General features: G+C 43.5%; 1 protein-coding gene and 1 long non-coding RNA gene across 2 annotated transcripts in view; both read left to right on the forward strand.

The window, feature by feature from the left end:
- Positions 1–16,490, forward strand: part of LOC134607675 (cytochrome P450 2C3-like) — a 33,949-nt gene extending 17,459 nt beyond the window's left edge. The window contains exons 5-8 of the mRNA XM_063450218.1: positions 341–482; positions 10,442–10,629; positions 15,202–15,343; positions 16,208–16,490. Of these exons, the coding sequence (XP_063306288.1) occupies positions 341–482; positions 10,442–10,629; positions 15,202–15,343; positions 16,208–16,410 (675 nt within the window). The 3' untranslated portion in view covers positions 16,411–16,490. The remainder of the gene's footprint in view (positions 1–340; positions 483–10,441; positions 10,630–15,201; positions 15,344–16,207) is intronic.
- Positions 15,363–15,888, forward strand: LOC134607676 (uncharacterized). Its single transcript, XR_010090681.1, has 3 exons — positions 15,363–15,573; positions 15,652–15,703; positions 15,748–15,888. It is a non-coding gene; the product is annotated as an uncharacterized LOC134607676 (long non-coding RNA).
- Positions 16,491–18,345: the final 1,855 nt, after the last annotated feature.

Raw genomic sequence — 18,345 nt, forward strand, 5'->3', positions numbered from 1 at the left:
CTGACTTCATTGTAACGTGTTAGCCTTCCATTAATCTCCTTTTGTATTGTCACGTTGACACTACATAACTCTTTCTTGTACCTTGATGACAAAATGATTTCCCTCTGATCTTTTTGTGGACCTTCCAAAACAGCAAAGACATATTGTATCAAAAACGAGAATGAAATGGACATGTTATCCTGCAATTCTTGTCAAAATAGATGCTCCGAGACAGGATGAAAGTTTCACATTGATAAGATTGGTGAACACGCTTCTGATTTAGAAGCATAATCTGGTAATGTTATGTTATAAAACAGAATTATAAAAATGGTGATATTTTTCTATTTTGCTGTTTCCCCAGGAGGAGTTAAAAACAGACAGCCTTTTCAATGACACCAGCCTAGAAGTTATGGCAAGTGGTATAATGGCTGCAGCCACGGACACCACTAGTACCACCCTAAAGTTCTGCCTTATTTGTATGACACACTTCCCAGAAATCCAAGGTAAGATGGGCTCTGGAACCATGCAATGGTCCAGAATACACATGTGTTGCACGTAACATGTCATGTAAAGAAACTAAATACTTTCAAGTCATTTAATAAAAATCTCTAATATTTACTATCAGAGCTCACACACTAACATTTGAGCATATCTCAGCTTAATGTGTGTGTCACTTGGAGAATTCTGTAGGGATATATACAATGCCTCTACCCCTCAAATCCCTTTCTGCATCTTACAGATTTTCCTATGGGATATTTTCTAATTTTGTTAAAGTAACACCACAGTGCTATGGATTTTATTTTGGCTGTGTTTTTAATGACTGATGAAAGAAGATTGAGCAACAAGAGCTTTCAAGGTGCTGCTTTGGCCTCCAAATTACCAATATCTCAATCTGATTGAGCATCGGTGGGATGTGCTGGAACAACAAAATCTGATCCACGTAGGTCCCACCTCATAACTTGCAGAACTTAAAGGATCTGCAACTATTGTCTTGGGGCCAGATTCCACAGGACACGTTCAGAAGTCTTGTGGAGTCCATGCCTCGACGCATCAGAGTGGTTTAGGCATCACGAGCGGTACCTACATGACATTAGGCAGGTGGTTTTAATGTTGTGGCTGATCAATGTATATTAATATTAAAATAGAAAGTAATGCCTGCCTAACAGAAAATATAAATTTAAACTACAAAAACAGGATTATCCATCTGTCTTCATAAAAAATATAAAATCTTAAAAGTTATAGAAAAGTAATCACATTAACCTAGGTAAAAGTTAGAATTGAAAGGGAATGCTGTAACGGATCGCCTGGCACCCCGACTGGGTACCTCCGTTAAAGGATGCTCCTAGCGTTTCCTAAAGACTCCAAGCACTCTGGCAGACACCACAAACACCGAATCTGAGAAGCATATAAATCCTCTCCAGCCTCTGAATGCTGTGGACAGTTGAATAGGAACCATACGAATAGGTTTGTACTCCTAGCAGTCAAACTGAAACAGCATGCAATAAATCCTCCCCCAAGAATGAGACGACACTTCAGCTTGAGGGTTAAAACAGGAACTCTGGACTGGCACATCCAGCCTGGCTTTTATTTCCATCTCACACATATAAGACCGCCCACAGGGGAGGTGTAAAATATCCAATAGCATCACGGATGCAACCCACACATCCCCTCCCCTTAGTGTGACACATAATCCAATTATTCATACAGTTTAAAATATACTTTTTACACAATATTTATAACTTCTAACATATACATGTCACAAACATAAAAGATACATTTTCTTACTCAGCATACTTCAATTAGGAACACTCTCAAAAATCGTTCAAATCCCTCCAGTAGATCAAAAGTTACACGGAAGTTCTTTTATGACCGACCGCAAGCATATTTTCTTGCCCAAAACAGTTCCATAGATTTGGGCTGTGCGGTCGGTCAGTTTCCTGCATAAAAACGGCTAAGTCCCGTTCGAAGTGTTGCCGGTACTTCGACTTTAGTCGAAGTGTCGAAGTGGAGTCGATGGTAAGGGTCGGCGGTGTTCGAAGTTAGAATGGCCGCCGCCACGTGGTCCTTTGTCCGATGCCGGTCACTTCGACGACTTCGACAACTTCGGCAGCTTCGACAGCTTTGACAGCTTCGACAGCTTCGACAGCTTCGACTGCTTCGACTGTGTCCGAAGTGCCATATAAAAAAGTACCAATCTTTCCCCAAAGTATTTAAAGGGCTAGGAACAGTATTATACAATCCATTATGCCCAAATACAGTTCTTAAAGGGTCAGCACAGTATAATAGCAGTCCATAAGCCCCGACTCAGTCCCTTATAGGTCCAGTAGCAGTAATATAAAATATCACATGCCCAAATATAGTTCTTTAAACGTACCAATTTTCCAGGGGCCATAGTCAGCAGGTAGGAGGCAGGCAGCCAGGCCCCTCCAATGCCCAGTGTCAAGGCGGGTTCTGCCACAAATGCAAAGTGAATTTAGAGCTAATTTAAAATTTAATGCCACAATAGCTAAATTGGAAAAATATTCTAAATCTGCTATGATTCTAGTTTGGCCATTTTGGTCATAAATATGAAATTCACTTTGAATTCCTTACAATTTTCACTTTGGTGACTAAGCCTGAATGGGCATTATGAATTTACAACACGAGCTTAATTAGACGGAGGTAAATAAAATATTACTCATATTTAGACCGAAATCAAGTTCCAAACAGAATATAAATGAACGTATGATAAACCCTTTGTGTGTTACAAGTTCGCTCTAAGCATTGAAACAACTTTTTCCTATCAGATTAGAGGCAGTGCTTACACCATAGGGATATCCAATCTGGAGGGAAAAAACAGGCAGGCAAATCTCCAAACATTTTAACCCCTCCCCTAATTACCTCCTTTCCAATAAGTAGCAGCTCCTCCTGATCATCCCCAGTTCTTTGCCTGCCTTCGGCAGGGGAGGTTATGCAGGAAGGTTCTCCAGGAAGCAGGTGAGAAGGGCTGAGGCTCGGGAGGCTCTGCTTCCTTGATGTTCGGGTAAGTAGCGTTTAACACGCCGGACGGCGTGGTCCCTCAGAATTTATTCCGTCTCTTGCCGTGCCAGGTGCCGGTCTGACGAAGGACGCAGGCGTGCGTCGGCTGGGAGGTCCTGTCGGTGGAACGCACACACAGGTTGCGTTGCGTTCCACCAGGGAGTCGCAGAGCGCTATGCACATGCGCAATGCGAACCTGGATTCAGGCGCCAAATTTGAACTTGGCGTTTTTGTTTGGTTACAGGACTTAAAAGGAGCATTACCAGCAGCAACCTCTGTTTGCCAGGAGCTCTCAGAACGGTTGCAAAGTGTGTTTCTCACCTGCCCTCCAACACACTCTCAGGCCATTTAAGGTAAGACTGATTAAGTTTTTATTTAAATGGTTCTAGCCTGAATCTTTAGGGAAAAATTTTGTTTATTTTCCCTTGTTTGTTTTCTGTTCCCAGTATATAATCCTGAAAATTTGGATAAAGTTGCTGAGAAGGGGAAATGTACATCTAGCCAAGCATGTAATGTGCTCTGTGTGTGGCCATCTTATGCCAGATGGTTGTAAAAAGGAAACTTTGCTCTGTGTGTTCAAAGAAGCTTCAGAGGAAGCACAAAGAACAGAAATGTCCACTTTATCAGCTGGTTGCAACAAAGTATGCAGCAAACAGTTGTGGATATGTGGTCAGCAGCATTACAGACAATCCAGGCTTCGGTTGCCCAGGATTCTCAGATTGTTATACATGCTAACAAAAGCCTAAGATCTTGGGAAGTTCCGATTCTAGTTTGGAACTAGTGGTTCTGAGTATGGCGATAATTTAGCAGTGTCTCATCAAATGAGGAATCTGCATTCCCAGTAGAATCCATTTGGGGTATTGATTAAAGAAGTGCAGTGGCATTTGAACTTGAGGAAACAGGGTAGAAGTCCAATAGGTTTCTTTTTCACCCACAGATTGGGGAGTTGATTTAAAAGTTTGGAAAATTCCCAAGTCACATGCTGTTTATTGGCTAGACAGTTTTTAAATCTCTCTTTTCCATAGAAGCGGAACAAGACTGTAAGCTGGATACTATCCCTGTAGTGGGCGTTCCTATTGCTCAAATAGGTAAGAAGACTACATTACCAATTGGAGATTCAAGCGGGCTCAAGGAGGTCATGGATAAACGCATGGACTCCTCCTTAAAGATGTTGTTCATCTCTTCTGCAGCCCAAGCTAAAGCTTTGATTACGGGGTCATCCGTTACCAAGGCCCATAAACTTGGTTGGAAGAACTAGAAAAGTGGATGCCTCTGCAGAAAGCCTGAAATTATCGGCCAAGAATATAGGTATTTCAACAGTCGCCAGAAGAGCGCTTTGGCTTAGAAATTGGTCAGCAGATGCGGCATCTAATAATTCACTATGTGAACTGTCTTTTGAACCAGGTAGACTTTTCGGTTCAAAACTGGATGAGTTGTTGAAACAGATGAAGGAAGGAAGGAAAGCTTTACCAGTATCATATAGGAAGCAGTTTAGAAGCCGTAACGCAGAGACACTTCCCTCATTTAGAAGTTCCTTTCGTAGAAACTATTTCAAGGGTCAACAGAAAAGAGCCTTTGATTATAGGAAGAAGGAAAGGTTTACTGCCAAGAGAAATAAAAAATGATGACGCCAGGCCTGTAGGTGGAAGGTTGAGTCACTTCCTAGAGCACTGGAAAGAGACAACATCGGATCGCTGGGTCCTTACAGTGATGGAGCACGGATACGCTCTAGAATTATCACAAGCCCCAAAGAACATGTTTCTATGTTCCGAGATTCATTCTCTAGATATGGAACTCCCTCTGATGCGGGAAGTTTCGACTCTTGGTGCCAAAACCAGATGGTTCGTTCAGACCTATCCTAGACCTAAAGGCCGTAAACAAGCGGATTATCAAAAAGAAATTCCTCATGGAAACAGTAAAGTCAGCTGCTCTGCTTATTCACCCATAAAGTTGGTTTGCGTCCCTGGATTTGAAAGATGCCTATCTTCATGTACCCATAGCAGAATCCAGCAAAAGTTTTCTACGGTTGCGGGGTGCTGCCAATCGGTAACCAAACATTACCAATTCAGAGCACTGCCTTTCGGCCTGTCATCAGCGCCCAGAGTATTCACGAAGCTTCTAGTAGTAGTTTCAGCTTTCTAAGAGGTAAGGGCATCGCTGTCATTCCATATTTGGACGACTGGCTGTTCATTGCAGAGTCCCAAGTTCAACTACAGTTAGACCTGTGGACGGCCATCAAATCGCTGGAAAAGCATGGCTGGCTAATAAATTTCAACAAATCGGAACTAGTGCCAGTTCAAAGGATCCAGTTCTTGGGTCTAATTTTGGATTCTATCGCGATGAAGTTATTCCTGCCAGAAGAGAAGATACTAAAGATCAAGCAGTTAATCCGGAATCTCAGAGAAAAAAGTGTTTTTCAATCAGAGAAGCCAGGTGCTTGCTGGGTCTGTTTACTGCCTCAATCCCGGCAGTCGGTTGGGCAAAGCCAGAATGAGACCTCTACAAAGAAACATTCTGCAAGTCTGGTATCGACAGGATCTCGGCCTAGATGGGCTGATGAGGTTTAACGATCTAACTTTGAAAAGTCTGCAGTGGTGGACATTTTCTCGATTCCTCCACGAGGGTCTGTCATTCCGGATGAAGTCCTTTACTATCATAACAACAGACGCCTCTGCGCTGGGCTGGGGGGCCCATCTGGGAGACATAAAGAAGCAGGAGTCCTGGCAAGAGAAGGATATGAGAAGTTCCTCGAACTTCAGGGAATTAAAGGCCGTATGGATGGCACTCTTGGCGTTTCAGTTTCTCATCAAAGATCAACATATTCAATTCGTTCAGACAATCGAACGACAGTGGCATATTTGAACAAACAGGGAGGTACGAGATCAACAAGATTAGAAAGCCTTTGTTCAATAATCATGCTGTGGGCAGAAGTGCACCTTATGTCAATCTCTGCAGTTCACATTTTGGGAAAGTTCAATGTGGTGGCAGATGCCCTGAGCAGGCATCATTTGAAACAAGCAGATTGGTCCCTGTCATGCAGAACTTTCAAGTTCATCACAGACCACTTCGGTGTTCCAGAGATAGTCCGGATGGCATCCAGAGTGAACAGGAAGACAAGACGTTTTGCATCCCTAAATCCAGCAGACAGGCCGGATTTCATAGATTCCCTGTCAGTACCATGGAAGTTCAACCTGGCATATATCTTCCCGCCAGTAGTGCTTCTTCCCAGAATACTTCAAAAAGTAAGGCTGGAAAATGTAAGTATTGTCCTAATCCTTCCATGGTGGCCAAGAAGAAGTTGGTTCTCGGTTCTCCTGAACTTTCCGGGGGCCACCTTTTGGAAGCTCCCTCTTTCAGGAGTAATTCTAGAGGACGCCATGGTGCCTCTTCCGGCCCTTCGGAGATTCCGTTTGACGGCCTGGTTTCTGAACTCCAGATTTTAGAGAGTAAAGGTCTGGATCCTGAAGTTATAAAAAATTTTTTTTGGCATCTTACAATGAATCTACTTCAAGGTTCTACGTTAGGATTTGGAAGTTTTTTCAGCGGTGTTGTAGGTTTGAAGTCAACCCTGTTTCCGCGTCCATCCAGAAGATTCTATGCTTCCGTCAGATGGGATTTGCAAAGGTCTTAAACCTGCTTCATTTAGATTACATGTTTCTGCTATCAGTTTCTTCTCCCTCAGATGTTTCACCTCGAATTTTCTGATTTCAAGGTTCTTCAGAGCTCTGACACGTTTGGTGCCCTTTGTTAGGGAAGCCTGTCCTCCCTGGGATCTGAATTTGGTCCTTTCCGCGCTTTGAGTACCGTCTGTTGAACCATTGGAAGAAGTTTCCCTGAAGATGTTTTCGTTGGATACCGTTTTTTTTTTTTTGGTGGCTATTCGTCAGCTAAAAGAGTATGTGAGATCCGAGCGCTTCGGGAGTTTTTTCCCTTTTTGGTTTTCATCAGGACAAGGAGGTTCTGAAGCTCGATCCTTCAGGTATCACTAAAGTTTTTTCTGTTGCCAATGTCAACCGAGAAGTGGTTTTGCCGACCGTTTGTCGGAATCCGTCTAATGCCTTGGTAAGTAATTTTCACTGCTTAGACGTAAAGATATGTCTTTGGCAATATCTAAAAGCTACGGAATCCTTCCGGTAGGATATCAGTATGTTTGTCTTGTTCATAGGCACAAAGAAAAGGTATGTTGGTTTCGAAGAGTTCTCTGGCTAGATGGCTGAAGGATTGTATTCTGTTATCTTATTCTAAGAGTAGCACGGAATTTGCAGGCCCTATAAAGGCACATTCTACTAGAGCTGTTTCGCCGTCAGGGGCTCTGCGTGCAGCTGCTTCTCCGTCTCGAATTTGTTCAGCTGCTATTCGGTCCTCTCTCCATTCGTTCTCAAGACACTACAAGTGGGACATACTGGCCTCGGAGTATGCAGCTTTTGGGCGCAGGGTGCTTCAAGCAGTAGTGAACTGAAACCCGCCCTCAGGATCTGCTTTATTATATCCCTATGGTGTAAGCACTGCCTCTAATCTGATAGGAAAAACATAAATTTTACTTACCGAAAATTTCTTTTTCCTGAAGATTAGAGGCAGTGCTACAATTCCCGCCCCTTTTTCTAATAAACCAAGTAATTTTGCAGCTATTTGGCTTATGTATTGTCTGGGGATGATTAGGAGGAGCTGCTACTTATTGGAAAGGAGGTAATTAGGGGAGGGGTTAAAATGTTTGGAGATTTGCCTGCCTGTTTTTTCCCTCCAGATTGGATATCCCTATGGTGTAAGCACTGCCTCTAATCTTCAGGAAAAAGAAATTTTCGGTAAGTAAAATTTATGTTTTTCTTAATGAAGCAGTTTTGGTGTATAGATCATGTCCCTGTAATCTCAATGCTCAGTTCTCTGCTTTTTAGTGGACATTGAGTCAAATTTGGTCATAATTTGGCAATTAGAAAACGACTGAATTTCCGAATTGGCAGAAAACAAACAAATTATTTCGATCAACTTGCTTCGAGAAGGATAGGATATTAAGGAGGGAATATCTAGTAAACAGTTTAAACAGCAACATTTTGAAAGGGCTTTTCGTTTTGACCTTTTGGCAGTTTTGGAGATAACACCGTAATTTGCTATTCCTTTGTGGGATTGCCATAATTAAGGATACCAAATTATGGAGCAATATATTACATTGCTGAAGGATCAAAAAAAGAGAATCCTACAGCGCCTCATACTGGTGAAATGCACGTCACGGTTTACTTAGCCAGGCTGATATATATAAATGTCAATGTTACCACTGTGAGATGTTTCTTTCAGCTGTCCTCTCAGCATGTTATCCAGCTTGTTATACAGCTGGGTACAGTTTTCTATTTGCAGTGGTTTTATACTTTTTATTCATGTAAAATATTAAATATTGTATTTTGTTTAGTTTAAATATTCTACCTGATTACTTTAAAAAAAACTCTTTTTTGTGCCACGAAGGTGGGGGTGAAGTCAGATGGAGCTGAATAGGTTACCCCATTCTGTAGGTTTAATCTAGGGGGCTTTAGGTTAATTTAGATTTATGGTTTCCTGTCTACAAGGTGCTTTGGACTGTATCAACCATGCTTCACCCTCAGGACCAGGTTTCCCATTTGGCAATGTAGGAACCTGTTTACACCACTTATGCGCCTTTTTGGAGCTTAGGTGGGCTGGTGAGGTTAGGTAAGTACCAAGGGCCTTGTCCAGTGCCCTCTGTAGTCCAGTCAGCCCCCTATGATTGATATTAGAGCTGCAGGAGCAGTTATAGAGGATGTAAAACTCAGTGCTGTCTGAGCTCTAGTGTCTGTGTGTGAGGCTGGACAGGAAGTGTCTATTTAATATTGCTATTTAATGTGTTTTGTGTAGTGCATATATGAATTGGCTACCTGGTAGAGGTGGTATGGCCAATTTGATTGTAGAGGATTTTCTACTTGTGTGTACCTTTGTTTTTTTTAGAATTTTGTACTTTACCACCTAGGTGAGTACTTTTTTTTGCTGTTATTTTCTCATTTTAATTTTTGTTGGTGTAAATAATATGTAATCTGTTTTTTTGTATGCACTATTACTATTGTTTGTTCATAATATATACTCTTTTAATAACTTCTTCCTTTGTCTGGTTACCCAATTAGACCATGTTATTAACATTTTGAAATTGCATAGTGTGAAGAAATCCCTCTTTTATGTGCAATATTTCTTCCCTATTCATTCGGTAGATATAACTACCGAACAGAGACCACCCCCCTGGCTCGTTAAACTTCAAAGAACGCCTCAATTGAACCCTCTATCTGTGCGGCCAGCATTTGTACTACCGAATGCCACGTGGCTGAGAAAACCGCGGCCATCTTTTTTCATGCGAACAAAGGCAGCGGGATTTGGTCGTCGAGTGTCTGGAACTAAAATCGGACACTCGACTTCCCGAACACCGGTCTTAACAAGCGAACGCTGGATCTTTATTTCCCGAACAGCTAGAAGAGCGCTGTTCGGTACTTTTGTGCATTCGAATGAGGGGAACAATCGCTGCTAAGAGCCAGGGGAATCCATTTGTGGAATTATTCGGTTTTTGCCACTTAACTGAATAGACCGGCAAAACCACACAAACTCTTGGAACTATTTTGGGCAGCCACCTCACGGTTAGCCGGTCACAAAAAGACTTCCATACTTTTTGAGAACCCCTGAACGGATCTAAGTGAAATTTGAATATGTTGGTCACCCAGATCGGGACTATCGAGGGGACATATTGTTTGTGGGGATAGCCCATGTCTAAAGGGGTGTTCTGAATATTGGGGAAATTGTAAATTTTTCTGCCTGGAGATAATCAAGTTATTACTTTATCAGACTTGATTATCTCCAGGACTAGGGGAGGGAATTGTATGTTTGTGCTGGGTGTGTTTTATGTTTTTACTGTAACTGATTGGTTATACTGTGTCCCTCCCTGTGGGATGTCCCCTTGCATGGGGACTTGCATAAAAGCCAGTGTGTGTTAATTAAAGCCAGTTCACTTTGTACCCTTCTTCTTGACTTCGGCTGATGTTTGGGGATTCGTATGCATTATTAAGGGAATTATCTTGTAAAGCTATTGTGTTCGTATGGATTTAATTTATTTCATCTACCGAAAGGAGAGCTATAATCACTGATGCTCTGGTGGTTCGGGAGGAAACTACCGAATGAGGATTGGATATACTAGGTTTCCTTACACATAGATTTTGTGCTAATTCATATTTACTGGGTTTTTATTCTATGCACCCTTGTCTTGGTTGTGGCAGCATTATAAAACCGCAATATTTATATTATTATAATTAAGTGTGAGTGGTGTTAAGGGAGGTTTTTATCAGTATTTCCAGTCTAGTGCAGACAAATAGTAAATTTTAACCCTTTCACCAACAGAACTAAGTCACGTGCACACCTAGCTCACAGTCATGACACCACCAGAATCTTGTTTTGTATTTTCTAGAAAAAGTTCAGCGAGAGATCGATGAGGTAGTTGGCCCTGACCGGTGTCCTGGAATGCAGGATAGACCACAGCTGCCGTACACCAATGCCGTAATCCACGAATGTCAGAGGATTTATGATTTGGCACCCATTGCTCATTATCACGCACTGTCCGAGGACACCCACTTCCGAGGATTCATGCTCCCCAAGGTAAGATCTGTCCTATAGAATGTATTAATAAAGAATGTGTACCTTTATCCAGTGAAGAAGACAGAAACATGAATTGTTATCTACATACTGTGTATAAAGGTATTATCCTGATCTTCTGAATGTCAAGCCTCCCTATTTATAGTCAATATCATCTTTTATTGAAAGCGCATGGACACAGATATTTCACATGGTAACATGTTCCTCTATTCAGTACTTTCTGGAATGTTCACTCTTAGAGACGTGTTGAGTAGAGATGTCCCGAATAGTTCGACAGCGAATAGTTCCTGGCGAACATAGCTTGTTCGCGTTCGCCACGGACGGCGAACATATGCAATGTTCGGTCCGCCCCCTATTCGTCATCATTGAGTAAACTTTGACCCTGTACCTCACAGTCAGCAGACACATTCCAGCCAATCAGAAGCAGACCCTCCCTCCCAGACCCTCCCATCTCCTGGACAGCATCCATTTTAGATTCATTCGGAAGCTGCATTCTTTTTTTTTTCCATTCTTTTTTTTTTTTTTTAGACAGAAGTGTGTTATATTTGAGCATGCTAGGCTGAACGTGCGTATATCATGGCTAGTTGCACTGAGGGTATGAGTATATAGCAGTACATTGTTGTAAAAGATGGCATGTTTAGGGTCATGTTTAGGGTGTAGCTTGCACGTTATCAACTGTGTATTTATATCAGCAGCTCCACCACTAGTTATAAATCAAGTGTGAGTCGCCCCATGAGATGAGACTAGTGAATAACATAATACATGAACGGTTAAGGTAAAGGCATGTAAGGAACTACGACAATAAACTCTTTAGGAGGTGAAATAATGACATGTTTAAACGCTTGCTACTTTACGTTTAGTTAATGTGCAGAGAGCAGTTCATGTGATCAAAGGCATGGTGTGGAGAATCGGCTATAGTGGGACATGCTTGGCAGGCTGCTGTTTACTGCTTGTGCTCATCCGATCCCTTCTGGGTGCCAGGTGCAGACCCTGGGAGTTCCTGATACCTGGAACAACAAAGGCAAGTCTCTGGCTGAGTGCCGGGTTCGCGGCTTGAGGTGGTGGAAGCTTGTTTTGTCGGGTGGTCGGATCTGTCCCGGTGGAGCTGCACGTCCGGTGCGGGATTGTGGTGGCTTAAGGTGGAGGCGAGTGCTTCACGTGGGGCAGGCTCTGCATTTCTGTTTGTGCCACCGGTCCCGTCTTCGACGCCTTTTGCGTTGGTGGATTTTAATGGGGACTGCTTCGCTTAGCTGTGGTGGAGCTTGTTGGGGCTGTGGTGGAGCTTGTTGGGGCTTCCTGCTTGTTATTTGCTTCCAAAATTGATTAAAGAGTCTGTCCAGCTTAGACTCAATATCCTGCCATGCTTTGCTGGTACCAGAAGGACACGCGACTGCCGCCACATTGGGAGAGTCGCAGATGAGTATGTCAGCCTGGGCGGCTGTGCTCTGTGCGTCCATTAGCTCCAGACAGCCTCTCAGGGATGGACCGGGATAACCCCCACCGATCCGAGGGGGGTGGTAACAGAGCTCCTGCCGGGAAGTAGCTGCTCCTGGGCATCCCAGGATCGGGAGATCGGCCGCCTCTCCCGCCCAGTGAGGCCCTCCACTCCTGAGCCCATTGTACCCACAACTAATATAATAGCTACTACCTGTTTGGTTATCTCGTCTCTTTTTCTTGATGGTATCAAGTCATACCAATCCCAAGCACCCTCTGAGACTCCTACTGGTAAGCTGTACGTGAAAGTAAAAGACAGAAAGAAGTTGGTAACTTTATTTCACACAGCCAAAACGGCCGGTCATCCAGGGGTTACCAAGACTTACAAGGGTCTTTTCCAACAGTTTTGGTGGCCCTCACTCAAAAAAGACGTGGTAGATTACGTGCAGGCTTGCCGTGTCTGTACACAGTGTAAGTCCCCTAATGTGAAACCCCTGGGACTCCTTATGCCCCTATCTGTACCCAAGAAACCGTGGACACACTTATCCATGGACTTCATTGTGGATCTTCCTTCATCTGATGGGCAGACAGTAATTTTGACTGTAACGGATAGGTTCTCCAAAATGGCGCACTTCATTCCGCTTAAGAAGCTACCTTCTGCGGTTCAGTTGGCTCAGGTGTTTGCCAAAGAAGTGTTCCGCTTGCATGGTATACCACAAGATATCGTATCTGACAGGGGCCCTCAGTTTGTCTCTCGGTTTTGGAGAGGCTTTTGTGCTGAGTTGGGGGTCTCCTTATCGTTTGCTTCCTCCTATCATCCGCAATCTAATGGAGCTGCCGAATGAGCAAATCAGTCTGTGGAGTTGTATTTACGCTGTTTCACGAATGCACACCAGGACAACTGGTCCCATCTCCTTCCCTGGGCTGAGTTTGCCAGGAACACTGTGTCTCATTCTTCTACTGGCGTAAGTCCTTTTATGGTGGCTTATGGGTTCCAACCCGCTGTCCTTCCCGGTGTGTTCTCCGACAAGGGAATGCCCGCTTTGGACGAGCACCTCGCCTCCTTACGGAAGATGTGGGATCAGGTCCATGCTGCTCTTTGTCGTGCTGCTGCTACTCAAAAGAGATTTGCTGATCGTCGCAGATGTGCGGCTCCTTCTTATGCTCCGGGTGATAGGGTTTGGTTGTCCTCTAGGAATCTCCGCCTTAAGGTTCCCTCGATGAAGTTCGCGCCCAAGTTCCTTGGTCCCTATAAGGTGTTGCGTAGGGTGAATCCTGTGTCTTACTCCCTGGCCTTGCCCCCTTCCATGCGCATACCTAACACCTTTCACACCTCCCTTTTGAAGCCCTTGCTCTGTAATCGGTTCTCTGGGTCTCTCAGGCGTTCCGATGCCCCCCGCGCGGTCTCTAGTGACGTATATGAGGTGGCTGCTCTCCTTGATTCTCGTTTCTCTTGAGGTCGGTTGCATTATCTGGTTGATTGGAAGGGTTACGGCCCGGAGGAGCGGTCGTGGGTTTCTGTCTCTGACTTGGACGCGCCCTCTTTGATCCGCTCCTTTCATGCGCGGTTTCCTTTGAAGCCTTCGGCTTCCCGCCCTCTGGGCGGTCTTCGAGGGGGGGTTATGTCAGGGCTCCGCGGGCAGCGGTGAGGGGAGGCTGCAATCCTCTCGCAGCACTCACCCTCGGTCCGTCGCCGCCCGCGGTCCCCTCTCCCCTTACCGATAAGAGAGCGGCGTCCTCTCCTCTTGACACGCCGCTCGCGTCCTCCTCTCCTCCTCCCAGTGGCAGCATGTCTAACGCTGCACGCTGGGAGCCGGCACTATTATCTAAGCGCCGGGGTCACTCACGTGACCCGGCGTTAAAGCTACAGTGCAACAAACACAGTGGGGGGTATAGATATCCCCCACGTGTGTTTGTTAATACTGATTGGTGGTTAGCCAATCAGGATTCAGGCTAGGATTTAAATACTTACCTTTACTGTCTGTGCCCTGTTGTGGTCTTTGCTTTATAGTATTGATTCTGAACGTGTGCTTTCTGGTTATGTACTCTCTGGCTTGTTATACTGACTTTGTGACTTTCTCCTACCCTTTGACCTCGGCTTGTTTCTCGTTATTCTGTTTTCTGGTTCCCCTTACTCTGCTTGTCTCCTGACTATTCTGTGTGTGCTTAGCCCGGCCACTCTAAGGACCGGTACTGCACACTTTCTGTTTGTGTGTCTGTGTGTGTGTTATCGTGTTGGGTTCCCCAGTATCGTGACAGGAGGAAAGATGAGACGGGGGATATGATAGGAACATTTAAATACATTGTCTCCATCACTTGGTGTCTATTAGAGTTCATATTTAACATGTTTACGTTTCCATTTTAAACGTATTTTCCACAGTTGTCTCACTTTTTTTAAAACCTTTATCACACTGTATCACTGATCATAAGAAGGCGCATGACCCACCATTTTAATAGCAGAGAGATTCTTAGTGGGTCAAATGTGAATGGTTCTTTGTGCTAAGTTATCCCAATTTCGAATAAATAGATTCTAAAGGACAAAAAATCCTCTGACGTTCCAGCTTTGACGCATTCAGGAATAGTGTTAACTCACAGTAGTGTTAAACAAAGAATTCTGTGTTTGTACTAGTATAAAATGTTTTTTTTCATTTAGTGCACACATGATTTTAATATATTTTAGTAAAGACTACTTTCTGTTGATTAACCTCACACACACAGAATGTTTCACAGTCCCATACTGCACAATGTGACGTGACACTTTCTATCAGTCTCAGTGCAGCAATGTATCGTTTTTCTTTTAAATGAGGATGCTTTGATATCAAGACCTCTTCTTTATTTGTGATTCTTGACATTAGACCCCACATGCCATTGGATGCACTCAGTGATCATTGTGTTGCTCTGGAGTGTACAATCCACAAATCAAGCTAAACTGTGAAATCATTACATTCTGGTATTATGATTCATGTGTTTTTCTAATAAATAATCCATACATTATAGTATGTTATATGATGTGATTGTGAGGGTTTGAAACACTTCTAGCCAGATGACTGTACCACGCATCTCTGTAATATTGACAATAAATTTTCTTGATCAATACTTGGTCTAGAACTTATTCTGATATTATTGGTTTTCTTATTACAGGGGACAACCGTCATCCCTTTCCTCTCCTCGGTGCTATTTGATCCGACACAGTGGGAGACGCCTGAGGACTTCAACCCCGGCCATTTCCTGGACGATAAGGGCCAGTTCAAGGCAAACCCGGCATTTATGCCATTCTCTGCTGGTCAGTGACATGAGAGAGATCTGTGCACACACTGACTATAGAGAATTCTCCACCTATAGAATACTGAGAGATCTGTGCACACACTGACTATAGAGAGCTCTCCACCTATAGATAACTGAGAGATCTGTGCATACACTGACCATAGAGAGCTTTGCACCTACAGAATACTGGGAGATCTGTGCACACACTGACTATAGAGAGCTCTCCACCTATAGAATACTGACAGATCTGTGCACACACTGACTATAGATTACTGAGAGATCTGTGCACACACTGACTATAGATAGCTCCGCCTATAGATTACTGAGAGGCACACACTGACTATAGAGAGCTCTCCACCTATAGATGACTGAGAGATCTGTGCACACACTGACTATAGAGAGCTCCACCTATAGATTACTGAGAGGCACACACTGACTATAGAGAGCTCTCCACCTATAGATTACTGAGAGATCTGTGCACACACTGACTATAGAGAGCTCTCCACCTATAGATGACTGAGAGATCTGTGCACACACTGACTATAGAGAGCTCCACCTATAGATTACTGAGAGGCACACACTGACTATAGAGAGCTCTCCACCTATAGATTACTGAGAGATCTGTGCACACACTGACTGTAGAGAGCTCTCCACCTATAGATTACTGAGAGAGCTATGCACACACTGACTATAGAGAGCTCTCCACCTATAGATTACTGAGAGATCTGTGCACACACTGACTGGTCTGTTTGGAGAGATATCACTATTCTGTGTACCTGTCCCATAGAGACAGATCACTGTAACCCAGTAAAAGCGTTCTGTACGCATATTATTGTTTTCTCTGTCTCCATTGTTTCCATCTCTCTCTTTTCTCTCTCTCCAGGATTGCGGATGTGTCTCGGAGAGAACTTGGCTCGAATGGAGCTTTTCCTCTTTATCTCAGCTCTGCTCCAAAAATTCACTTTCACCAGAACACCTGGATCTAAACAGTTGGACTGTAAATCTCTGAGAAATAACAAGCCCGCGATCATAGTGAGTTCCGAGCTCTGCGCTGTCCCTCGCTCCACGTCCTCGGTCACTAAGTGATGACACGAGGAGGACACCAGCTCCCTTTATAAATGTACCTTCATGAATTAAAACCATTACTAAATTGTTACAGATTACAAATGATTCTAAAGATCAGGACAGACCCAAACAAAATGTTAAACCTCGTTTTCACTCGCTATGTGAATGAGCACCAGGAATAGTGTCAGATGTTGGTTTAATATATGCAGGGCCGGTGCAAGGATTTGTACTGCCGCCCTATACCATCCACAAACGGTGTAACATCACACAAACCACACTCACATATGCTTCAAAATTGGTATGGCACCTAAATGTCCTGCCCATGTGATCCAACACACACAATCTCACTGGCACAAGCACAATTACACAAGCCAGCTCATACTCACAAGCTATCTGACTACACACAATTACACTACAGACAATTACACTTATGTGCTCACACACAAGCACACTACACACAAGCTCACTGACATACACATGCAGAGAAAAGCTCACTCCCACTTAAACTCACTATAGACAAACTCAACACACTCAAGCTCACTATAGACACGCTCCCACTGACACATACCCAAGCTCACTAGACAAGCTCACACAGGCACACCCAAGCTCACTATAGACAAGCTCACACTAACACACAGACAAGCTCACTATACACAAACGTAACTGAAACACAGACAAGCTCACAATACACAAGCTCACACTGACACACAGACAAGCTCACTATACACAAGCTCACATTGAGACACAGATAAGCTCACTGTACACAAGCTCACACTGATGCTCACACTGACACACAGACCAGCTCACACTGACACACAGACAAGCTCACCATACAAAGCTCACACTGACATACACAAGCTCACACTGACACACAGACAAGCTCACCATACAAAGCTCACACTGATGCAGACAAGCTCACACTGACACAGACAAGCTCACAAACTCACACAGACAAGCGCACCATACACAAGCTCACACTGACACAGACAAGCTCACCATACACAAGCTCACACTGATACACAGACAAGTTCACCATACACAAACTCACACTGACACACAGACAAGCTCAGCATACACAAACTCACACTGGCACACAGACAGTAACACCATACACAAACTCACACGGACACGCAGACAAGCTCACTATACACAAGCTCACACTGGCACAGAGACAAACTCACGATACACAAACTTACATTGACACACACTAAATGGCATACATTCAATATATATAACGATGTGTATCCTCCATGTCTGCTAATTGTTATCTGGCTAGACCTGATCCTGTAATCTATTGGCTGAGAATGTCGGCTGAGCGCTCTCAGACAATGAATGAGTTTCTTTGAATAGAATTGACATTAGCGAGCCCAGAACTCTTGCTCCTGGTTGGCTAATAACACTGCAGGGGGTGGAGTTACACATCCAACATCAACATAAAAATATCTCAGGATGTGCATGTTTAGACTGCAAGCACCAGGATCACTTCAAAACACCAAAGTGCTTATGGTGCTTGGAGTAATCGTTTAAGCTGCTCTATTAAATGTAAATTATCTTTATTAATATATGTATTTAATCATCTGAAGCATATGAAGAAACACATTTTTTTAATTTATCGGGTTTTAGTGCATTAATACATCTAGGGTGCTGCATGTCAATTTGAGAAAATATGAAGTTTTTAAAGGCACATGCACTTTAATTTTGTGGAAAGACACATCATTTTAATTACTGCAACAATTGTATTAAAGATAACGTCTCTTTCATGCATTAATACAATGATTAAAATATTGCCATTGTAAACACTATTATTTAGCTGTGTGTTTCACAAATCTATGAGTCCGATTGGTGAATTATGCAGGGTTTGTTTAATTGTGCAGATCTTCCATAAATAATGCAAGTATAATAACATCCCAATAAATACCAAAACTATGGTGTGCTTGGTATACGTATTACAATAAT

Source organism: Pelobates fuscus, chromosome 4 (assembly GCF_036172605.1).
Source record: "Pelobates fuscus isolate aPelFus1 chromosome 4, aPelFus1.pri, whole genome shotgun sequence".
NCBI lineage: Eukaryota > Metazoa > Chordata > Amphibia > Anura > Pelobatidae > Pelobates > Pelobates fuscus.